The 24,970-nt window shown below is 40.9% G+C and overlaps 2 protein-coding genes across 6 annotated transcripts in view; one reads left to right on the top strand and one right to left on the bottom strand.

Annotated features, from left to right (window-relative positions):
- Positions 1 to 15: 15 nt before the first annotated feature.
- Positions 16 to 4,007, top strand: EVA1B (eva-1 homolog B). Its single transcript, XM_085313252.1, has 2 exons — positions 16 to 371; positions 447 to 4,007. The coding sequence occupies exons 1-2, from the start codon at positions 212 to 214 to the stop codon at positions 827 to 829; spliced, it is 543 nt and encodes a 180-aa protein (XP_085169378.1). The 5' UTR covers positions 16 to 211; the 3' UTR covers positions 830 to 4,007.
- THRAP3 (thyroid hormone receptor associated protein 3) overlaps positions 3,639 to 24,970 on the bottom strand; it is a 30,137-nt gene continuing 8,805 nt past the window's right edge. For 2 of the 5 annotated variants that reach the window (XM_085313246.1, XM_085313249.1), the window contains 10 exons: positions 20,418 to 20,579; positions 15,767 to 16,669; positions 13,518 to 14,258; positions 12,407 to 12,579; positions 10,935 to 11,046; positions 10,101 to 10,185; positions 7,691 to 7,875; positions 6,907 to 7,099; positions 6,339 to 6,488; positions 3,639 to 5,179 (listed from right to left, as the gene is read on the bottom strand). In XM_085313246.1, coding sequence (XP_085169372.1) covers positions 4,958 to 5,179; positions 6,339 to 6,488; positions 6,907 to 7,099; positions 7,691 to 7,875; positions 10,101 to 10,185; positions 10,935 to 11,046; positions 12,407 to 12,579; positions 13,518 to 14,258; positions 15,767 to 16,669; positions 20,418 to 20,554 — 2,901 coding nt within the window. In that variant the 5' untranslated portion in view covers positions 20,555 to 20,579 and the 3' untranslated portion in view covers positions 3,639 to 4,957. Of the gene's footprint in view, positions 5,180 to 6,338; positions 6,489 to 6,906; positions 7,100 to 7,690; positions 7,876 to 10,100; positions 10,186 to 10,934; positions 11,047 to 12,406; positions 12,580 to 13,517; positions 14,259 to 15,766; positions 16,670 to 20,417; positions 20,580 to 21,000; positions 21,264 to 24,970 lie in introns of all 5 variants that reach the window. The other 3 variants (XM_085313247.1, XM_085313250.1, XM_085313251.1) reach the window with 3 other exon arrangements.

Here is a 24,970-nt window from a genome sequence, read left to right as displayed (position 1 = left end):
GGTGCCCTTTGCACCGCTGTGCGGCCCTTGTCCCTGCGCCGCGGCCGGCTGCCCTGTGCAAACAGTGGGGCTGGGAGCGGGCGCCGTGCCCACGGCCAGCACGGGAAGCTCGGCCCGGTGCAGCCGATTCGCTTGGCGCCGCGTCCCGGAGGGGCCGTATCCTTCCTGGCCCGCAGGAAGGACGGCAGGGCCGGGCGCTGCGCTCAGCCCCATGGCCCCCCCCTCCTGTCCCCATCCCCGTCCCCCTCCCAGCAGATGCGGAGCACCCGGTGCCCGTGGCGGCCCTGAGTGCCGCCGGAGCAGGATGGAGCCCCGGCAGCGGGCGATGGAGCTGCTGAGCAACAGCATGGCCGTGTACGCCCACATCCGAGGTGAGCCGGCGGCGGGGGGCTGGGAGCGGCCCGGCAGCGGCGGCCGGACCCTCATCCTGCCGCCTCCACCCGCAGCCAACCCCGAGAGCTTCGGGCTCTACTTCGTGCTGGGCGTCTGCTGCGGGCTGGGGCTCACGCTGTGCCTGCTGGTGCTGCGCCGCTCGTGCCGGCCCCGCGCCCGTCGCCCGCCGCCCCGGCCCCGCGACGGCGACGACGACGACGATGATGATGAGGACGAGGAGGAAGAGGACACCGTCGACCGGGCAGCCTCCGAGTCGCTGCTGCCGGCGACGGAGCTGCCGCCGGAGAGCCCCGGCCCCGGGGACGTCGACGTCTTCGCCTCGGCCGAGGAGCTGGCGCGGGCGCAGCGGCTGGAGGAGCGCGAGCGCATCCTCCGCGAGATCTGGCGCAACGGGCAGCCCGACCTGCTGGGYGCCGGCCGCCCGCACCGCTACTGAGCCAGCTCGCCCCGAGCCCTGCCGTGGGAGCCGCCAGGCCCCGCGGACACGTTCCCAGGCCGCTTCCCTCCGCGGTGAGCTCCTGCCTTCCCACTAAATTTAGCCCTTTCCGGCGCCTGACCCAGCGTGTCGGCAGAGGGGGGAGCGGCTGTTTCCCGGCGCTGCTGGGCCGGGGGTGCCCGACCCGCTCCCGCAGCCCCCCCGTTTCCCCCCCGGCAGCCTTGCAAAAAATAGCCGCTTCCCAGGCCAGTCCCGTCCCGCCTCCACAGCCCTAACAGGATCCAGATGTTTTCCAGATGTTCTCCCAGCCCCGCGCCGCTGGCGGGATGCCAGAACAAGGGGGCCRGTGCCAGCACGCCGAGCCGGGGGCGGCGGATGCGCAGCCCCGCCGTGGGGCCGCCTGCCCGCGCCGCCGTGCACGTCCCGCTCCCACGGGAACCCCGACCCACCCCACGCGCTAGGCAGGGCTCTGCACCCAGAATAGTTTATTTTACACGGTATTTATAATGAAAAGGGGTTGCTAGCCATCCTCGGGGCGATGCAGCCGCCCGGCCCTGCAGCAGCACCGTGCCCTGCCGCGCCGCGCGGAGCAGGGCAGCCGCGGCGGGAGGGCACCGACAGGCCGAGCAGCACGGAGGGGGTGGCAGTGGCAGCTACCGTGATGCTGGGGACGAGCCCGGAGCAGGCACRGTGGTTCTGCAGGCAGCCGGGGGCTGCGGTGAGGCTGCCGGCCGGAGCCCGCTGGGCACAGAGAGCAGCAGCCACGCCGAAGGAAGTCGTGAAACTGCCGGGCAGAAACAAGGGAAGGGGAAGGGACTGAGCAGTGGCCCGGCGAAGCAGCCAGGCTGCCCTGGACTCAGCGTGGCCGGGGAAACCGAGGCAGGCAGCAGCTACGCTTTAGGCTGCAGGGAGGCAGGAACAACTTCCCCAGCTCCTCCGGAGGAGCAGGGCGACAGAGACTGCGCAGCCCCAGGGAGGGCCGGGGCAGCAGGCTCCCGCTGCTCCAACCCCCCCGGGCCCCCAGGGCAGCGAAGGCCCGTGGCAGGGAGGAGAGGGGCACGTGCGCGGGATGGCAGCAGGCGCCAGGGGAGGTGGGACACGAGCTGCCCGCAGTGCAGGGGAGGCTGCAGTTCTGGTTTCTATTGCTGTGCGCGGTGAGGCCCATCGCTGCATGCCTGCAGCCTTCACTACATAGGGGAAGCAAAAGCTAAACCATGAAGGGTCCAAAACCTACAAAACACAAGCTGCACAAGGGACCACAAGTCCCTTCGGAGAATTCAAGTGCCAGAAAGAGGGTGTTAGTGGTACATCTTCATCAAGCAGGCCTGGTCACCCTTGGTCCAGGCCAACACTATGAACATGCTTTTAAACTGAAGCCCTTTAAACATGGCAATACGGAACCAAGGTAAAACAAAGAAAGTGGCTGCTGCTTTTTGTGCAACTGGCCCAGAGACATCTCATGTCAGGTGCTAATTCTAAATTAGTAATGGAGTCTTGTTTATTGTAGACTGAAAGAATTTGTTCCTTCCTTAGGTTTATTAATTTGAGCTGAGGGAACAGTGTCTCAACAGCTCAAATTCAAATGCAAAGGGAAATGTGAACTGTTAGTCTATGCTACTGTCTCCACTGCTATTTGCTAATACTGTTAACTAACACGAAGTTAAGCATGCTTTTCTGCAGTGTAGACAGACCCCCAAAATTAAGCACAAGCTCTGCTGCTGGACACACCTAACATCACACTTGTAAATCTCAAGCAACAAGGAGCTAAGTGAACTATAACCTTCCTGTGAAGTAGTAGCAGCAGTGGAAAAAACTGACACCAGCAAACGCAGTGACCAGCCCACTCAGGTACAGTGGGCAAGCAGTCAGGTTTAGCAGTGGCATAAAAGGAGCCTTGGTCTTCAGGGAGGACTTCAGTTTTATGGGATGCATGTAGCTGTTCTTCCTCTTAAGTCACAAGTGTGATATGCAACCTCTACTTCAAGGAGGAATGGGGAACCTGGCCCAGGGCTGTATGCATCATTTCCTCCCTTCCCCCACGCAATTACTTTTWACAAAGGGGTTTAAAAGGTCTCTAAAATGCTTAGAGAAAAAAAGATTCCTCATCCTTAAGAGATACTGGGATTTACCTTAACTGTTGCCAGTCAAGCAAGCCCCAAGGCTCCATTTCACTGAACCCAGAGACAGCTAAATGCTTTTTTTTTTTTTAAAACAGGGTTTAGTTTTAATTAGTTACTAACTTAGAAAGCAGTTAGGTTAATGATAAACAAAACAAAGAAAACTCTACATAGTGCCTGGTTCTTCTGCAGTAACATACTACTAATGCAAGCTAAAGGATAAAAATTGCATCCTTTGTTACCACACCTAAAGACCTCCTGAAAGAATAATTGCAGGTAACCTGTTTCTATACTTCCTTATTTGTGTTACAATGTTATTTGTGTTGCAAAGCCAGTTTTTCTCCTTGCTTCAAAGTGCAATATTCCATACCTGGAGAGCCGTATAAAATGGCAGCATTGACCGTTTCACCAGAAGAGTAACTGCTTGCAATTGCTGCACTTAAACAGCAGAGACAACCCCACAGACACCATTTTGAGCTTCCTCTTTCATTATTGTCACCTAGTCCAGTTCTCTTTCAGGATCACCATGTATTAAAGCTTCCTTCAGAGCAGCTCTTCTGCAATTCCACACTGGTGCTGACTACAGATGTCTGTTCCTTTTGGCTTCACCAATCAATTCAGAAGGCAAATGTCTGGTGACAGAAGAAGCCTCAGACTCAGAACACAAAACAAAGCAGAGTTACACCTACTACTTATTTTATTGTATTTTTATTTGCATAAAACAAACTTTAGGGGGTTGCTAAACAGGAACTGTTCAAATCGAAAYGAACCAAACTCTAGTTGGTGTGTGGGGGGAACAGCACAGCAATCCTGGGAAAGGGAAGGCAAAGATGGAGGGACAGGGAGAGTGGTGTCTTTACAACACGTGCACACTCAGCATCAGTGTGTGAACATGCCTCTCCTCCTAAGAAGGCTCACTGATTTAGCCAAAGAACTATTTGCAAACTTCCTCAGTATATTTTTAAGATAAAAAGAAATACACCATAACTGCCATCCTTAACCAGCACAGGAGGGATCTGCCTTTTGTTTTATAAAAAGATTAATAAAAAATATTGAAAAATTCTCATCTCCTTTTATATTTTTAACCTAGTAGAATTCTGAAGTTTTAGAAAACTATGTTACCTTGGAAAGAACACTCAAGTTCACAACCAGCTACAAAGAGGATACACAAAATGCCTACAAGCAGTTTGGGACTCCAGCACACACCAGGCCTAACAGTGTACACACTAAACAGTAGTGAAGAGCAGGGTGTAATTTTTCTTTCTTTTTTTTTTAAACCATGCTAATTTTGTTAACTTTCAACATAAAAGAAAAAGAATGTTTTTAAAGGCCCTAAACTCAACATTTAAAAAAAGTTTTTTAAAAAATCATAGCAGTTTGGTCCCAACAAGTTAACATTTAGATGTTTATTCACATGCTTAATTGTTTTCTTATTTATAAGAACCAAAAATAGTTTCCAAAATTATCATTTAATTGATGTTACTACATAYGTAAAGGCCTAAAATAAGTAGAGTATGAATTTAAAAAATTGAATACACAATAGGGGAGAAAAATTGAAACTGGCGAGTTAATCTCGACCTCTACTATTTCAAATTATAAAAAGAGAAACAAATGTCAAGACTACTGGGTTAAGATGGGCACAAACCGAAATCCACATCGCCTTCAAAGCCTGTTACCAAAGGAAAAAAAAGAAAAAAGAAAAAACCGATCATCCAATAAGGTCACAGACAAGAGAAAATCCAGGATCTCACCCAGTACTTGACCTTATTCAGTCCAGAAGGTAAGTCTTTGGAAAGGTATACTCTATGAGTGGATCCAAGCATAAATGATTTGATCAGTTCTAGTCCACACTTAGGGAGGCTGAGCTCTGAAATGCAGTTAACTTCGGGATTGTTTCAAAGCTCCTTTCTGGGGCTCTGTTCAGCACTTCAGTGTCACCCTGACAGTCTCCAGCACTGGTGTGCTGAACCCCTTCACCCCTGCCAGGGTTCTCCAGAAACATGCGCTGTGGCTATTCAGCAGCTGACTGTAAGTTGTCCTTTTCCTCTCTGTTTTCTGTTCCACTTTCATCATCTTCAATTTCTCCTTCTTCTCCACTGAATTTGTCATGGGCCCACTTGGGGCTGGTGCTTGATTTTCTGAACATGAAGCGACCTCTTCCTCTGGGGAAAGCTCCCCGACCACGGCCTCTGTTCACCCACTTTTCGGCACCTTCACCCTCTCGGTCATCATGCTGCACAGGAGAAAGCCAATGACATCAGATGAAATGGACTGACTGCTCTCAACGTAACAGCAGCAAGAAAACTTTAGTTTATTATGTGCCTCCCTGCAGACCCCCATATTTATGTCACAATGGATAGTGCCACCTGAACAGAAGAACTGGCGTGTTTTGGAGAAAAAACAAGCTAGACGGAAACAGGAATGAACAATGGCTATATAGGCTTTCTTTTTGTACAAGCCCATCTGTCCTTTTCTGACAGGAAGCTCCATGTAATAGCTAGGGGAGGGCATGGGACAGGTATCTAGGCCTGGAGTGCCACTGGCTGGTTCTGCAGCTCCACAGTTCATGTTTTACACATTTGCCCTTTACTTCCCAAATCACTTGGCAGTTTTCAGTCATTACTGTTGGGTTTTCAGGGACTTGAATAACACACACAACTTTCAGGAATGTTTTGTATGAGGTAAAGCCACATGCAACTGRTAACAAGCTGGATCATGCTTCTGGCCTCAATTGATCCATTCTTATATGTAAAGTGGCAGAGTAGAGACTGGACCCAAAAGCAAATTACAATTTTGCTTTCAGCAAGATCAAAGGGAAAATTCAAGCATTCTTGTTTGAGGTACAAGACTGAAATACTGCATCATTTAACGACAAGACCAGGGATCTCAAGTATTCCAAATCAGGAAGACAAAGTAACTTAGTGCCTACATTTTAAACTACCCTTTCTTCACAGAACAGAGTCATTCAGACTGGATTCTCCAGGACTAATGCATGTTAGTATGGAAGGCTGCTACCACCAGAAACAGAAGGGAACAGTACTAACCCATTTCTAGATTCTTCTATCCAGGAAACAGACAGGATCTATTCAGGACAGAAGAATCTAGAAATGTAGGCCATCTGCAACACAGACTGTCAGATTCAAGCTGTGTTTTTCACACTATTGTGAAACATGTGGTTTTTAATTGGCCTTTAGGATTTTTAATTAACAGAAAACTATCCTACAATGAACAGAAATTACTTTTTAACTGAGAGTCAGAAACTTCTGAGGAAGTATCACGTGAAGCCTTAAACTCCTAGATTAGTTTAATGATAACTTGTGCTTTCACCTCTAAAAGATTTCAGACCAGATTCACCTAGTGTTCATACATGTCTGAGTACTTCAGACACATACCAAGTAGTATTTCTTGCTCTTAGGTGTGTACTCTGGATCCCATTCCTCATCTCTGTTTCGCTTCTGAAAATCATTGCTGCCACCACTGCTGCTGTTATTGTTGCCCGAAAAGTTGCCTCTGCCCCAGCCTCTCCCCCTGGCTCTAAACTGCTGCAACAATAAGAAATGAAAGAAAAAGAGATTATGGTTATGGATCAGGGTCTTTATAACCAGAAGAGCCATTTCAGTTGCCTAACTCAAACCGACTGATGCACATTATGCTGTGCACCAGGATTGTTGAGCAATCACTGATGCACAAAAGCTTCCAGCCTTGATTTTGCTCAACGCATCTTGAATTCAACTGCCTAGTCTATTCCCAGCACCTTGGTATGCTCTCCAGATTCTATGTTCAAAGTCGGGAGTAATTGTATTTTGGCTTATCATCCAAAATCAGCCAATACCCTTGGAGTTTTCACCCCACAGTACGCTGTAATTGTGCAAGAGCAGTAAAAAAAGGGCCACACTTCGACCATTTTGGGAACTGATATTGGTGGCAGGGGGAGAGGAAGAAAGGCTGACAAAGACTTACAAAGGTCCCTCGAGCTCTTCCTCTCTCATTTGGACCAGCAAATTCTTTAGTCCCAAGTCGAGACTTGTCAAAACCCGTGGTGCTTTCCTCCCTCTCCTCAGTCTCTTCAGGATATTCCTCTGCTTTGAACGAATGAGAGGATCGTGAAGATGATGAACTGGATCTGGATCTCTCACGTACCCTTCGGTGTTTCCTGTTTTAGTGACAGGAAAGGGGAGGTGAGGTGGACAAAGAGGTTAACAACTCAGCAGTGAGCTACAGAATCATTTATCACCCCCATATAAGTGTAACATTTGCCTTTACTATGATAAAGAAAAGTCATAGCAACAGTTCAAGATCAGCTACAACATGTAGATCTAACAGGTCCCAAGCCCTTTCCAGCAAGGCTGGAGACACAAAGGTGTTTAAACCATCTATTTTGAGATAAGCATGCTTTTGAGGTCAGCACCATCTCTCTTGGTATCTTTTCTCCTGCAGAGATCCTGACCTGCAGAGTTTTAGTCAAATGGAAAATTAAGCTAATAGAAAAGGATTAAATTAACCTTAAACATAGCTGTTCTCTATGACACAATAGGAAAAAGTAGTAATTCACCCATCATGATACATGTAGCCTTCTCATTTACATTTAACYGTTATTCAGTATTTCAGATAAATATATCAGTAATATATGACCTCCACTGGTGTAGTTATGTCAACAAGAATACAATTAGGTATCTGTGACACTGTCTCCAATTATAACACAGAGGTATGAAATACAGAATAAATGGCTTAGTTTACTACATACTTTTTCTTTGAACTTTTGTGAGTTTTCTCAGTTTTCTCAGCTGATCTTTCCCTTGAGTGACTTGAATCTCTCGAGTCCACCGATTCTCTCGATTTATCGTGTTTAAGATCTCTTTCCTTATGCTTTTTACGGCGTTCGATATCAAGGCGCAGGTCAACAGGGTCRTCCTTATATTTCCCTTCAGCCTACAAAAGCAGGGAAGAGGAAAGAGTTTAATACAAATGTTTACAGTGCACCAGTTCAGCACCATTACTTTGCTACTGACTGTACAGACCTCCAGAGAGGAGCAGTTTATCTGAACACTAATCAATAATCCATTCTAAGATGTAAAATATTTCACTAACAAAATTAGTTTTTATTTCATAGACTTCAGCTTTCCTTTATGTCTCAGAATYATAGCATGAATAAAATGTCTAACGTCCTGTGAATGTTTGTTACCAAACAGCAGCATGCTCGCTATCCTGCTGACAGACACCATCAAGCAGGGTGGAAGGAATTTTAATCACCAGGTCTGAAACAGTATGTAGGGAGAAGCAAAAGCTGTTTGTCACTTGGAGATACCCAAGATAATGACTACTGATCAAAGTGATAAGATATAGGCCACAGAAATGGAGTCATCATGTTTATTTAGAAAAATGCCAACATCTCAGAGATTCAGTATGTCTGTCAATAAGATTTGCTCTATGGCAGACATCAGCTATAGCACTTCCCTGCCCTCCATCTCCTCCCAGACTGGGAGGCACTGTATGAAAGATGACAAGAAAGCACCACAGAAGGAGGTACATATTTCTCTCCCTACATCATCCTAGCAAATCTACTAATGCAAGTTATCTGGTGCTTCACAAAGCAAAAACCAACCAACTGTATGAAAAAAATTCAAGAACTATTTTCCCCCAACCTTCCAGTTAAATAAAAAGAAATCAGGTAATACTTGCTTAGAGTTCTACTGAAATTGCTGTTTAAATACAGCTTAATGAAAACAGTTATGTTACCTGTGTAAACAAAGACCAGTAATACCTCATGAAGTTTTGCCATGACTGCACATACAAGAGTAGCTAACTCGCAGTGGCTGTGGTTTTGACAAGCATTCAACTGAGTAGCAGCACTTTTGAGGTAAAGCTGCACAGTGTCACTAGCAACAACATACAGCCTCCATGGCTGTGCTCAGTGATCACCAATTTAGACTATTTACACAATACTATACTTGGAAAATGTATGTGTATGTATACAAATGCTATGCAACATACATCAGATTAATCATCTTGAATTACATACAAAGGATTAGTAAGTCTCTAGCTATTTTTTTTTTTTTTTTTTNCTTACATGAGTTTCTAAACACTTTTTTGTTTAAATAAAAAAGTCAAATAACGCAGGAGTGGGAGCAGGCGTATTGTTTTGATTTTTGGCTCTTCTACTTTCCCCAGGCAAAGAGCTTTAATTCCTACTCTGAGAACAAAACTGCTCCCAACACGATGGATGACAGATAAGTGACAAAATCAGCAGCAGCTCCCTTATGTGGTACAGCAAACACCTATTTGGGTTTGTGAGGGCACGTCTGTTTCACGGAAGGCTGGCGAGCTGTTTGGAAACCACGTTTATAATATACTCTGCCAAGCTGATGCTCAGAGTTCAGGCCCATCAAATCCATCTCACCATCGTCCATGTCAAGCCACAAGTGTGTTTGGAAAAAATCGAAAACAAATATGAAACAAGTAAGGTTTCAGCAGGACTGTTTAAAAATCTCTTCAATGTTCAATGTAAATATGTATGAAGGTGAATAAACAAAGGTTAAAATCCCAAACATTTTACGTTAAGCCACTTCTATGATTGTTTACAGTGAGTCTAACGGCTTAACACTGTTGTACTCAGAGAAGCTAATACACCAAATTTCAAGTGTTCTGGATCTACTAAAACAGGTGCTGAATGTTAAAGTAACAGCAATCAACAGAAATGGTACAGTAAGTTGTTAGAACAAAATTTATCATCTGCTTAATAGCGTATTTGGTTTAGACAAGTATTTTTACTTTCTTCTTTTTGACATGCATGTCTTTGAAAACATGGTTGGAAATATCACGTGTATACAATTGATTTAATAATACTTACAAGCAGAAAAATATCACAAAAAGTCTCTTCTCTCATCATGGGCACTTGTTCCAAAAATCCTCTCATTTTTCTCAAGCTCACCTCAATTGACTTTGGGGTCATTTACCATAGTCTAACCACTTCACAAAGGTTGTTGATACATTTTTAATAAAAATTAACCCTTTGTAGTTCATTTTTAGAATTATGCCCATCCTTAAAAGAAAAACACAAACTTAAGTAGAGAGTAATTTAAACAAAAACATCACTGTTAAGTTCATGCCCAATGCACTCATTTTGTTGAATTAAACTAATTAGAGTAACAGTTCACCTTGAAGCCAGGATCTCTGGAAGTTTTCATTTCCTCTTGAGAGAATCCATGTTTTCTAAAAGTACTGGGAGAAATATCTATCCTCCTAGAAGTAAAACAGCACAAAGATATCATCTCGTCTGTAAGAATAACATTTTTTTGACCAAATGTCATTTTAAAACAGGTATTCCAGAATTTGCAATGGTACTTAAAATTCCTCATTTGTCCATTTTTGCTGAAGCTAGTTAGATACTGCTACGTAGGTTCATGAATATTTTTGTATCAACAAAACTATCTTTCAATAAATAATTTCCAGAAGTACTCTTTCAGCTGTAGACAAAAGGACCAAAAGAAGTGGAAGGAGTGATGTGACAAGGAGAAAAAGAAAATTAAATGTCTTTTTAAAACCAAACTTCTTAACACCCAGGTAATTCATATACACAATAAAAGAGCATGGTAGCACAACCAAAAAAAAAAAAAAAAAAAAAAGACAACCCTCCCCCCCCACATATCCCTATATCCTTACTCAGTTACATTAGATGGAATTGTTACAGCTTACTAAAGGATAAGCTTTTATGATCCAGAATGTAAGGCACTCAAATGCCGAAGGCAGACATCCTTTCTCCCCAAAAGAAACTTCTATCCATTATGGATTTAATGACTTCTTTAGTCGCTCTCATCAGATGCTGGGTAGATTAGACATAACACTAACATTATGCTTGCCGTATTGCACTACTTTAACTAAWTAATGATACATATCATTATTGGTCTTCATTTATTCCAGATTTTTTCCAGATTGAGAAGGAAATGTGAAATACCCTCGAAAAATTAGACATAGTCCAGTGTGCCACTAACCTGTGGATTTCAGGGCTCTTTTTGTTCTTAGCTGCATCTTGTTCCATTCCTTTCTTCAGATACTTTGTAAAGCGCTCATTCAGTGTCATTCCTGAAGATCCAAAGTGATGTTCTGTTGGGGGTTTGAGTCAGTGTCACATAATAAATATCATTTTTTTAAACATTAAAAAGTATTTCTGTCCTAGGTCTTGGTCAGATTCACACCAGGATGCACGCAGCACTCAGGTGACAAACTAACTAATGCTGTTGACAAATGAGAGCCACTTTTGAAATTGAGAGCGGAATCTCACTTTACAGATATGATTTAACTGTATATACACAAATTCACTAGAGTAAATGAATTCTAAATCACAACCGTCTCCCTGAATACTGTTCAAGTAAGAATAAGAGTGATTCTTCTGACTTTCCAATCTCCTTTGCATAAACTGGGGCCAAATACTGTTTAATATCTTCATCAACAAACTGAATGATGGCAGAATACACTCATCAGGTTTTTGGAGGACATAAATTGGGAGGAGTGGCTCACATGCTGCAGGGCAGAGCTGCCCTTCAGAGAGACCTCAACAAGCTGGAGGAATGGGTCAACAGGAGTGAAGACAATACAGGGTTCACCTGGGATACAAAGGTCTCATGTGCTGGTACAGGCTGTGGACAGCTAGGCTAAATAACATCTGCAACAGAAGGACTTGGAGATCCTGGCTTTGAATGTGAAGTTGAATGCGAACACATTTTTACAGTGATGAATGTGGTCTACAGACTGAACCATATTAGCATAAGAATGGTCAGCAGGTCAATAAAGTGATTGTTCCTCTCTGCTGGCACTTGTGACACTGCATCTGGATACAGGCTGACTTTTTGGACCTCTAGTGCAAGAGTTATCAAAACTGGAGAACATAGCAGAGAATCACTCAGATTATTATGGGGCTGGAGTATGTGACACATAAGCAGAGGCTGAAAGTGGTTTGTCTAGCTTAGAAAAGAGAAAGCAAGAGACAGCTAAGAGGAAATTTAATAGYTGTAGTCTTCTATGACCTAAAGGGCAATTATAGAGAAGATAGGGCCAGACTCTTCTCAGAGGCGCATGGTAAAAGAACAAGAAGTAATCACCACAAGGTACAAGAAAAATTCTAACTAAATGTGGGAGAAATATTTTCCTTATAATTAGAGTGATTAGACACTGATACAGGTGCCTCAGTGCTCTACACCCAAAATTTTTTTTAGAATTCAACTGGAGAAAGGCCAGGCAATTTGATCCAACCTGGAAGCAAGCTCTGGTTTGAGCAGTAGGCTGGACTACATCTCCAGAAGCTCCTTCCAACCAAAATAATTCTGTAATCATCTGGCTGCTATTCTAATCTAGCATGCCTCCTGAAAAACAACTGAGCATTAGCTAGAGCACTTGAAACCTGCTTAATGGGGCAAGAAAGAGAGAAGTGAACCTTAACCTGATGATCCACTGACATCTGACTTACCTCTTACATGATGGACTATAGTCACTATATGTTGAGCAAACAGTTCAGACGGACTTCGTTGAGACTGAGCTGACTGAATATGATGGAAAATAGAACGGAATTCTTGCTCTTTTTTGTTGCTGTGCACAAGGTCACGACATAACTTCCGTTCCTGAGCCAATATGCCACTTGGACTAGAAAAAGAACAAGCCACAAGGAATAGAAGAACAAGGTAAAGGATAGCAGTTTAAGATGATTAATGTTTCAGAGCTTGGAAGTTTACTGCATTTTAAATATAGTACTATGAAGTCACCTAAAAACATTCAATAGCAAGAACAAGTTGTTATTTGAACATTTAAACATATCTGAAATATACTAATCCATCTTAGCGTAATAATAATTCACTTAATTCAACAATGTAGTAATTCAGATCATTTGTTGCTCCGTTATCTGAAGAGTTGTACAGATACTAAAAACCCTGATATCCTACGACACCAAAGCCAATTCTTACACCACTAGCTGGCTGTGATTCTTTTCCATCATCCCTGAATTCTAGATTAACCTCTAACATCCCACAGAGCATATTAACACTTGTTGGCTACTACTTCACAAAAGTACTTTTTGGGGTAATACTTTTTCAGTCTTAAATTTTCTTGAAACCATGCTAAAGTGGCTCAGACCTTTGCAGAGTTTCAACAACACTATATTGAGAATAAGAGTAGTTAAATGCTCTCCAAAAGAATTTTATGTCATTTAAGCTACATTGTAATTTTATTGCACCATAAAGCTTCTAGCAGCAAGACAACACTAAGTACTGAGTTCTTTTCAGACTCCAGTGTGGTGTGATCCAGAAGTATTTACATTCTAAAACAATCTTGTATCAAATCACAGAGATGATGAAGATTAAATAATTTATCTTCCATAATCTGCAAACCCTCCAACATTTCATCAAAGGGGTTCATACAAGTGTTCTAATGCCACAAAAATGTAATACCCATCACCAAAAATGCAACATGGTGCCAATCTTGTTTAGTCTTCCTTACACTAGGCTAGCATACAAAGATGTCAAAAAGAGAAACAGGCAGCTGAAATCACTGTTCAGATTGACCATAAAAAAATAGCAAATACTTACCGTGCAAGATCTTCATCAAAGGAATCCATCCGGATATTGACTTGGGCCTCCCGTGTAATGGAAAAGGAGGATTTGCCAGGAGCTAGCCCATCTCCTTTGGCTCCTGGCTTCTCCTTTACCTCAGAAGCCTTCCTTGGTGGGGGTGAAGAACTTTTCTCCTGGCTTGCTTTGTAAGTGGTCACTCTAAAATTCTTTTCAGGAACAAATCCCCTGTGACCTGGCTCAGCTCTCTTGGATGCTGGTCTCTCTTCTTTTTTAGATCTTTCGGAATAGCTTTCTTCCTCTGTTTCATCAGCTTTCCTTTGCTTCTCTTTTCCAGGTGGTAAGAATACTAGGCCTTCCCATTTTCCTGGCCTATCCTCATCCTGACCTTTACTTGTTGTTGCTACCACTTTAGACATAAATTTGGGCTCATCGTCAAACTCTGAATCTTTTCGGCCCTTTGCCTTGTCCTTCTTCTCCTGCTCGTCTGCTTCCTCTTTGCCATAATGACCTTCCTTGTGGAACTCCGACATCTTTAGCTTCTCAAAGTCATCACGGAACTTATAGCGTTTAGGTGACTGGCTACCACGGTATCCCTTTTCAGAATCGGTTTTGGAGGCATAGGAGTCAGATTTTGTCTTTCCATCTGTTGATCCCAACTCAGAGAAATTTCCTTTTTCTTTTGATTTTTCTTTTTCAGCATTTGTTATTTTCTGTTCCTTGTCTTTCCCATTCTCAGTCTTCTGCTCTTCCAGATACCTATTCACACAACAAACATTACAGTAATTCTCTTACTAAAAGAATGAAAGAGGTTAATACTTCAGCTGAAAGCAAGCAAGTTTTAGAAAAATAGTGAACTACACATATACAGAAGGCAATCTCTAGACCATAACAGTTCAACAGTAAAGCAGACCAGTCAGTGCGGATTTCAACTATGTTACCAATAAATTYAGCAAATGTAGAAGAAAATGGGTATGCAGAACTGATGATGTGAGGCTTAGGAACAAATAAAAACAGCTTATCCATAGACTGATTTCAAGGAAAATAGTAACATCTTACCCAATCAGTTTAATTACTTACAAACCTGGTTCAGGAGAATAACACATCAAAACTTTCAACCTGGGCTTTTCTGCTTTAAACAACACACTGGAAATAAAAGCCTCAAAAGCTACTTCAAATTTTGGATGCAAGTTTCTTAGCTAAATATTTCATGATAGGACTGTAAATACAAATAAAAGCAAATAGGTTAAAAGAAAAATATTTATTTTGCTGGGAGAAGACAAAACACTTGGTGAGAACAGCAGTTTCACTTAAGCTAATTAAAAGCATCAGAACTATGTTTTAAAGCATTCATTAAGCAAAATCCTAGCTTTGAGGAAACAGCAGTAAAGGACATTAGTTCACTGCTCCAAAAAGCTGAAACTGGAGTTAAGTAACTTTTCAAATTCAGAGATCTTTGATACGGAATCAATCCAAAATAACTTCAAAAAATAAGAAAAAAATGGAAACCGTTTGTGAATGCTACTGTATCTTTTGAAACAAAGAGTCACTTAAGGTACTAATTTGTAGTAAAATGAACAAACAAATCATACAGAACTGATGCTTTKTGTAGAAGGTAATCTTTTAATTTCAGTAACGAATTTTGTGCTCAAGTTTATCGTACCACCCCGACACACAGGCAGAAGCATCACAGTTACACCTGCCATGGACTGCTTGCAGTAGAACATGCAGTCAGATCAAATTAATTTTTGCCAATTCATATCTAATACAATTCAAGAATCTCAGCTGGACAATAACGTTAACTTAAAAGATGAGCTTGCTTTGAAAATGGCTGACCATTACCATTTGTTAATAAAAGTGATCCAGACAAAAAAGCAATACTTTGAAGTCTTTTAACTGAAAAATAAACAACAGAAATTAAGTTTCTAGTCTGCACTACTATCAGGTTGCTAGAAAAATCTCCTCAGGCATATCTTCACTTTAAACAGTTTCACAGGGAACCTACATAATCTTTATTACTATCCAAGTTAAGCCAAAAAAACTCCAACCTGCTACAACACAGAGTTAGGCCTATACTATATAATTTAGACTGTACCAGGCCCAAACAGCTGGTAACCTGCAAGCATGGCATACTGCACATGCCAGAATCTCTTTTCAGCCAGAGCCTGCATGCACAGTCAGAGCCCTCGCTGCATTCCCAGAGCATGCCTACACACRCAACCTGGCTTGTCATGACACATCACAGCACAGCGAAACACACCACTTGCCTTTTTGAGAAGGCTCCTCCTCCAGGAGCTGTGGTTTCCTCCTTCTGAGATGCACTGTAAATTGAACCGATTGGTGTTGGACTTTTGCACACAGGGCTCTTCCTTGTTGGGCTCAAACCTCCTGAGCCATGGTCAAATGGACTTTGATGAGAGCCTGCCTGAAAGGAGGTGCTGCTTGGTAAAACAGAGCTCATCTGTGATGGGTTGGACAGCGGAGGGCTTGACTTCTGCAGTGGACTTGGTCGAGGAGAACGACGCCTTACCACAACTGACTGAAGAGGGCTTTTTAATGCAGGACTGCGTTCCCTCGGACTAAGCTCAGGCACAGCAGCTCTTGACACTGAACTTGTACCATAGGTGGTCACATCTTGCCATGGTTTCGATCCCTCAGATGCCTTGACATCTTGAGCCACTGCTCCTGAAAATGGTTGCTCCTTAGAATCATCACCTTGATTATCTCCTGCAGCCTGAGATGCTCTGGCATCCTTGGAAGATGATTTTTTCTCCTTTCCAGACTTACGCTTGGAAGACTCAACTCTGCTATGATTTGAGGAAGACCGGGAAGAGGAAGACCTCCTTGACCGATCAGATGATGACTTATCAGAGTTTCTAGAATGACTTCTAGACCTTGGTGAAGGAGACCTTCTCTTGGGTGAACGAGAACGTGATCTCCCTCTACGAGGGCTATATGCTTGGCGATAATTTTGCCAGTTTGACCTGTAATTTCCATACCCTCCTCGGTTATACTGGCTCCATGGATAAAACCCTCGATTTCGGCCACGGAAATAATAGGGTCTCCTGTATCCTCTATTATGACCTCTGAAATCTCGATTCTGATAGACTCTTGGATGGTTCCTTTCTCTGTTATGCGATGGAGAATACGACCTTGAGCGGGACCTAGAACTGATAAAAGAAAAAAGAAAAGCACACAATATTTTCAAGTTCTCCTCTTGCAAAGCTTTGTATTTAAACCCTTATAAAAAGAATTGGTAAAGTTAATTTCTAAGTTTTAAAAATAATTTCCTCAGTTTATCCTCATCCAATTGAGGTATTACACTTTGCCTTCAAATTGCAAGGAAACAACTTCCTTCTGCTATACCRACAAACAAGTGAACTATCAAAACCACTGCAGAGACCATGATGCGTACACACTGTTTTTCTAGGATGAATGTGGCTGCTACCCACCTTCAAGAAAGTGATATGTCTCAAATGTCAAGCTCTTACAGCTCAAGGCCAAGGTTACATCTCATCTTGCACAAAGAAGCATTTCTTAATGCAGGTCATGCTACCATTATTGGAACAGATCCAAATCTTCCCCTTCTTCTGTCCCTCAATTATTTCATATGCTTCTGAAATCTTGATGATCAAGATGAAACCCCAATTCTTTGCCAGATGAGTTAAAAGAATTAAAACACCTCAAAACGAGAGCAGCAGTACTAGAGTAAATGGCTCTGCAGTTTAAGTTTCAAAAGGTGCATCTTTTGTTGCAATTCAGAGCCTGGAACTCCATCAAATAAAGCGAGGCAGCAGTCACAAGGTGTGCATTCACTCTCTAGCCTGATACCACGAGATGGCACTGTTCAGCATTCCATCTGCTTGCTTCCAAGAGTACAGGTTATTAATAAAGAAGAACAGAACGGAATCCAAGACTTAGGTAGAAAACCTGTAAGATTCCAGATTTAAAGGGTATAACATTAAGGGCTGTTTCATTAGTCCTTTCCAGTAAGTTTCTGGAACTTCAGTTGCATACTATTTGAAAGCATCACGTAGCTCAGGATTAAATGCCAGCTTTACTGTAAATACTTCACAACTATTAGAAAACTGAAGTCCCGTTGGAAGTCTGAGACTTTGCCCTAGTAAAACAGAATGTCCAAACTAGTAGGTTTAAACAGAGAAGAATTTTTTCAAAAGGAATGTTAGTAAATAGTATTTACTGATGTCATTTCCAGATTCACTTCTTGAAGAGAGATCCAAGTCAGCTCTAAAACAYTCACTGGTCATACTCTAACAGACATATTCCCACCCCCTCCTCTTCTCTTCAGCCTGGCAATACACACAACTCACTGCTGTTCTCTACTTTCCCCTGCCCTATGCCCCCAAAACTTAACTGAATAAAAAACCTGTCATTAGAATTCCTAAAATGTTAGAGTACATACATACAGTTAAACTGAACTTTAAAGCTATTTGTTTTTTTTTCCAGCTATCAAATACACTACAGTTTAACAGGAAAAAATTTATTCATACCATAGTCATTCCTAGCAAACTGTTTCATGTAATTTTAACATATGCTTCTTCCATTGCTTGAAAGGGCAAAAAAAAACCTAGCAACTTACCCGAGACACCTCCTCACTTGAAAAACAGCAACAAACAAGAAGGAAAGGCAAGGGCAGACAGCAAGAATGAACCAATTAGAAGAGGACTCCTATTCAAAAGCACTAAGCAGAACACACACGCTCTCATTTTCAGACAACTCCTGCATTTGTTACCGATTACCAGCAGTTACTGTTGTACTGCTTCCAAAATTTATTCTGTCATTTTAGAGAGGCTTGCAGCAGGAAAAATCTCACTCTAAAAAGTTGCAAAGTCTATTTACAAGAAATCATTAAAAAAAAATACAATAAAGGCTATGCAAAAGAAACAAGTAGTGATTAATTCTCCCAAGTCTGGTAATCTCTGTAGCTAGTTGGCTAAAACACATTACTCAAATTTTAGAGTCCATTATTTTAGAATGCATAGAAAACAAAAATAAAATCACAAATAAAGCAAGTAACATTAGGTAGACTCAAATACGGGAATGCAACCTAGAACACAAAAGTAAGCCTTCGGAATCAAGACTAAGAATAAAATCATTTTCATGATTTACATGCAAATACACCAGAATGGATTTTTATGCTAAAATAACACATTAGACCTACCTCAGAGAATATGCTAACTCCATACAAGATGATTTGTCTGTACTAACCCCCTCCATTTTTTTTTTTAAAGACGCAATTTACAAAGTGCAAGTAGGCTCAGCAGCAGCACAGAGGAAACGATCATGTTTGTACAGGGTGCCTTCATTTCCAATTGTCAAAGTTGCTTCACAGCTAGGCAGATATTCCCAAACGACAACATATCTTCCAGCATTCCAGCTTCCTTCTGCAAAGGACTCGGTTTGACTCAAGTCTCCGCCTCTAACTTGGTTTTGTCCTGTCCTTCTCTCTCCAACTGTATGTTTACTACAGCCTCTGCATTTTGAAAATCTTTAATTGTTAACAGTTGCATGTGTTTATAGCCTAACAATTCTTAGAATAATTGTTACCCATTTAAGATTAGTGAAAAAACAGCTGAACACAATTATACTCAGTCCAACTGGAAAGCTTCTGCAAGACAAGATCCTTAACTAAAAGGAAAGGAATATACCAGATTCCAAATATCCACAAAAGTTGAGCCTTTAACTGGCCTGATCAGAAGCAATTCAGGGAAATAACTATTAGGTATGTAAATGATTTCCCAAAATTCAACTGCAGTGAAAACAACTTTATCCATCCAGAATAACCATTTCAGTTAACTGACTCCTATATGTTGAAGAGAGGGGAAGGGAAACAGGCAAAAATTAGTTTTTTCTACCTTTCATAGCAGTGTTGTAAATTGACATTAAAACTCTTGAATTCATTTTGAGGAGGGAGAGAAGCATGTAATATCTGCAAAGGCCTCTTAAATCAGGGATTAATTAACTCAAAAGCTGAGGGGGGGGGGAGAAGAGGAGAGAGAGATTGAAATTTAACAAAAACAAATGAGTACGTTTTGTTATGGAACTCCCAGTTGTTCCTCTCCATTCTGACTATGGAACACAAATTCAAATGTTCCCACTACCACTTATATTAGCAAAATAAATGCAACATCAAAAGCATTTCAAGTCTAAAAATAATAATAATAATAATTTTAAAAAATCGTAGAGTTTATCATGTCATGATAAAAAGCTTTTTTGCCTTTTTTGCATATTGTCCTGCTTCAGAAGTTTCGAACACATCATCATCTCTAAGTACCTTTAATATAGGAAACCTGATCATCTTAGATATTGTGTATACTTAACATCAGGAAAAGTGCAATAGGTTATCACATTACATACAGCAGCAATAGAGACTGCAAAAGAACAGGGAGGAAAATACATCCTTTGACATAAGCTTCTATCAATACCTTTGGGGAAAAACAAAATAAGAGGCCTTCTCTAAGGACCTGATTTAGAAAGGCTATAACAACTTTACTGTAGACTCTAACACTGAAAACATCAGCTGTACTAGCAAAATCACTCTAGTTCAACTGCGTATCATTACTATTGCAGTTGTTACTATTTATGTTAGAAAAAAAATCCTGCACAGAGAAGTAAAGTTACCCTTCCTCAAAAATATGCTACAGAGACCAGGATAAGGGCTCAAATAACTCAAAAGTTTCAAAAAAACTTTCACAATGGAGAGAAACAGATAATTTATTCTAGTTCATTAAAAACATTTCAAAAAAATACAGGATGGCAGGAAACAGCACAGGATGCTATTCTAGAATCTAATAAAAGGCTTTTCCTGGAAAAGCACTAAGTGACAAACCATCTGAACAGACCAAGATTGGAAAAACAGACTGTTACACCCTTTGACCTGGAGCCGGATGCACTTACCTAAGCCTGCGTTTTCTTGATCGTGAGACAGAACGAGAACGGGAACGAGATTTGGAGAAGGAACGTGAACGTGATCTTGATCCAGATCTCGAACGAGAAGAACGGGATCCAGATTTTGATTTGTTAGTTTTAGACATCTTTGCAAGCACCTGTCAGTTATACCTGAAGGAAACAGGGAAATAATATCTATGAAGAATGAAGTTACACAGTAGATCTGAAAGAACATGCAGCATTTGACAGTTTGGAACTACCAAGTGAAATGAAGCTTGATAAAACTGGAAATAGGAATGTTTGAAGTGGCTGTCTAATAATAGACAAATGGAACAGGGGTTAGAGTGAAAGTTTTTTTTTTTTTTTTCAATTTAAGAAGGAAATCTGCAAAGAAAATAGGCTTTTAATCTAAAATAATTACAAATTTGAGTGCTACATTTAAAGTTATCAACGCAAAAAAAGGAATAGGGAGATGCCATTTTGTTAGCTATATCAAAAGGACCATGAACAAGAAACTAATTTCAACCACATCACTATCAAAACAGCCAGCTGTCACTATTAAAGAGCAATAAAAAAAATAAAGAAGGCTTACCATCAAAAAAATCTTCTCTTTAAATTTTCAGAAGAAATCTCAAACAAAAATGATAATCCAAGATACCTGAACATAACGCCATTTGTACAGATCTGTCTAGCTATGAACCTCCAGATTAAATCCTGGGAATACATGTTCTATTTGCTTGTGTAGTTTATGCAGTTGCTATGATCAATTACAAGAGTACATCATCCAGTGAGGAGTTCTGTTGCAGCCAAAATAATTCAGAAGTCCTTCCAAATATTCACCCAGTCATTCAAATACTAAAGACAGAAGAGATTAAGTCGAAGCATTAAGTGACTTGACATAATTGTAGTAATAAATGAATTACCTGTACTACTTTCAGGAATATATCCAGGTAAASGTTAAACAGTCCCTTTAAAGATATTTTAAGCATACAGTCTGATCACATAGTTGTTTCCATTATATTATCTGAACTATTACTATGTAAGTTTTATATCAGTGAGCATGATTTTCTAAAGGATTTTCATYATATCATGCCTCAAGGAAAAGGAAAAAAAAAAGAAATATTCAGGACAAAAAAGAGATACCTATTAATTTAAGTATGGCATTTTTAATTTGTTTACATTTGAAGGTCCAATCAAGTTTCAGATGAAATTCAGACTGCTCTTTCAACTGGTCAGATTTTCTTGTTAACCACCAAAAATTTCACATGCCCAATAGGCATGTTCTGAGGCTTCAGACAGGGATCTTCACAAACTTTCCCCTGCATGTTAGAACCAACCTCCTTTTGTGACCTCCTTTCTATAAAGGGCTAGAAACAAACCTAGCATACCAGAGGGACAGGTCAGAAAAGCTCTAGTGCCATTTCTGTCCCACAGTTACAGTGCTCCAAAACTGTAGTAATAGTTGACCTATTTAATCACTCTATCCAGTCATAAACAAAATTCCTTACAACTTAAAATTTGATCATGCTGCAAAATATGCTCCAGTTTTTGATTCCCTGTTGGTTTCAGTGTGGTTCTTCAGCTTAAATGGAAAATGCTTTAGCCCCTGACTTGGAGAGAGGTAGGGAGCTCTATTCCCTCAAACCTCAGACTGAGCTCCCTATCTCCTTTCTATTACCATTCCTAGAAATCTGAGGTTTCAGCAGTGGGTTGAAAAAGGCAGTGAATGCTATGCTAGTTTGCATTGGGATTCTTCAGTATTCTACATTCACATTTAGTTCCAAGATTTGAACTTTACAATTCCACAAGTATGTGGTGAATGTTAGAAAATTGCTCTCATTAAACAACATGTAAGTTTCGTTCACAATATTAGAAGCAATTTATTTAGCATTTAGGGGGCCACTAGCTTCACCCTATCATCTGAATGACCTATCTCTTATCTGACATGAATTATACCAGGCACAAGACTAAACTAAGAGATGACTATATCACTGACTGTATCAATTTTTACATGAAAAATGAATAATAATTTTGGACCAGTTTCAGTAGATGCTTACCTCTTAGCATGTTACTTTTTAAGCAGACTGAAACCACATCTAGAATATTTGAAGCCACATTGATGGAAGGGGGGGGGGGAAACCTCTGCATTTCCCTTGGCTCAGATTATACAACCATACAAGCATAGAGTTGTATCAGCTCACCAATCTGACTGAAAACTAACACCACAAAAATACCTTTCATATTTCAGCCAGACCAATGCACTGAAACTGACCTCTTCACCGTATAAATCACAGAGCCAACACAGAGGAGATGAATGTGYGGCCAGACAGGAACACTACTTTCAGCAGCAGCACAATTAGATCAGATTAAGAAAATTATGAAGCAARAGAATTAAGTTACAGTACTACATGTATTTCATTTCAGGGGGGGTGGGGGGTGGGTAATAAAGATTAGTCATATCCAATCCCATCCTGAAGTTGCTTACTCCTCCCCTGATGAATCAGGGCAAGAAACTGATCCAGCTGCAAAGCAAGTAAAAAGCCAAGAAAGCCACCTTTGTTAGTTCAAAACAAGAGCACAGACTGGAGAGAAGCAATAGATCAGCTTTCCAGGAAGCATCAGGAACCACTTACATTTACTATACATATGGATAGTACAGAATAGTAACATTCTTTCATGAATCTTTATAGTTAGATTCCCTACCAGGAAATTCTTTATGAACTTCTCCCAGGAACTACACTTTCCCCACCCCTTAATTAGTAAAATATTACAGAGATACAATTGACAGAGAGAAAAAAAAAAGTCAGCCTAAGAGTAGATTTACAGTTCTGTCTGCATCTATGCATGTTCAACAGCAAAATTAAAGTTACTGAGAATTTCTTACCCTACTGATTTATCACTCAATGGATCTCTGTGCAGTGTTACCCATGCTGTGGAACTGTACATAAAATTCATAAAGAATAATACCACAAATGAAGAAAATCTCAGATATACAGCTGCCAGATTAAAATTTAACATAGTTTGGATATGTCAGAAAATATCCCGTGTGTTACCAAACAAGAAAATTGAAAGGATCCTTACAATTCTTCCAAGTTTTGTTTCAGTGTGACCAATTTTAATGCATGCTTGAGTTTCATCAGTTTCTCTGCATGACCTATCAGTCTGCAATTTGAGGCAAGAAAACTACTCCTTCAGAACTAACTCTTAAATGAAGCTTCAGATTGCAATGGTCATGTTAGCAAAATAAAGATTGCCAACAATACTGCAGAGAAATCTTAATTTACTTTAAATCGGTGCACTGAGAAAACAAGTCACTGCTACACTTTCCTCTTAAAGATTCTTGACCTACACTCACACTTTCAAAAGCATCGTTGGTAGCTCACTAAGTCTTTCTGTAATAGTGGAGGATGATTTTGGAACAGGTTTTGGAAAATGCAAGTTGGAGGCAAAGAAAACAATGATTCATATTATAGGAAGTTAGCCCAGTTTATGATAGAGGTGGCAAGTCTAGAAAAGATTTAAAATTTGTCTTTACTTTTCTAGGATATGTCTAAGGGCTGTGCAGTACAGCAAAACCAGTTAGAATTTTTGGTTCTTCTGATCAAGTATACACTACCACTTAAATAGCGTTAATGAAAATATCTTCCTTCTCAAACAAGTAAGCTCARAATACATACAAGAACCACAGGAGATTTAGTAAAAACCTGACTGGGCAAGCTGATTAAACCTTTTAATATATACTTTCTATACACAATCAGCACTCTTAGGACACAGCCTGAAATCTGATGACTTTACTGAAATAAACTGACATCTATTCCATCAATAAATCAGTAGCTAAGAAGCACTTCGTTGAAGAATAACTATACAAAGGCAGATATTAACTGAACATTGAATAGCGGTCATCAGTTCTCTCTGATGACTGTGCTAAAAGTCCATCATTTTTACACTTGTTGTTTAGAAACAGACATTCAGGTGTATAAACACAACAGATTAAATACTTCTCTCCACTGATGTATCCATTTTAAGCAAATTCCAACAGACTGACTTGTACTTCCAATTGTTCCCAGACATCAAATTACACATATCATTACTGAATACTCCCAACTACTGTTGGAGCACTTTCAGGAAGAGCACAATGCCAGTCACAGGAGCAACTGCTGGGAAAGTGAGTCATTATTCATGAGAACTGATATTCTTCAGAGATGGGAAGTTAGCTCTTATTTTAAAAATCATGTTACATGCTCCAGTTCTTCCTTTTCACTATACCAAAGATGCTGTATCAAGACAACTTAGGTATTTTAATATAGTTCATACTATAAAGTGTGGGGAAAAAAAAAGAGATTCCTGTTCTATTATATATTTATTTAAAAATTAAATGGCACCAGGGATGTGGGAAAAAAAATCATCAACAAGTACTACCACAGTAGAAGAAATGTTCCTACAGATGGCAACTTTTCAGGCAAAGAATATGTGGAAAGATATTTTACAAATATTTTCTTTTTAATTTAACTAAACACATCTGCTGAAACCTCAACATTTCCAAAATCCATTAGCCAAAAGCA

This window comes from Rhea americana, unplaced genomic scaffold (assembly GCF_003343005.1).
Source record: "Rhea americana isolate MKP2758 unplaced genomic scaffold, rheAme1 scaffold_380, whole genome shotgun sequence".
Classification (NCBI taxonomy): domain Eukaryota; kingdom Metazoa; phylum Chordata; class Aves; order Rheiformes; family Rheidae; genus Rhea; species Rhea americana.
Note: the sequence above shows the minus strand (reverse complement) of the source record. Positions and strands in the feature narration are given on the sequence as shown.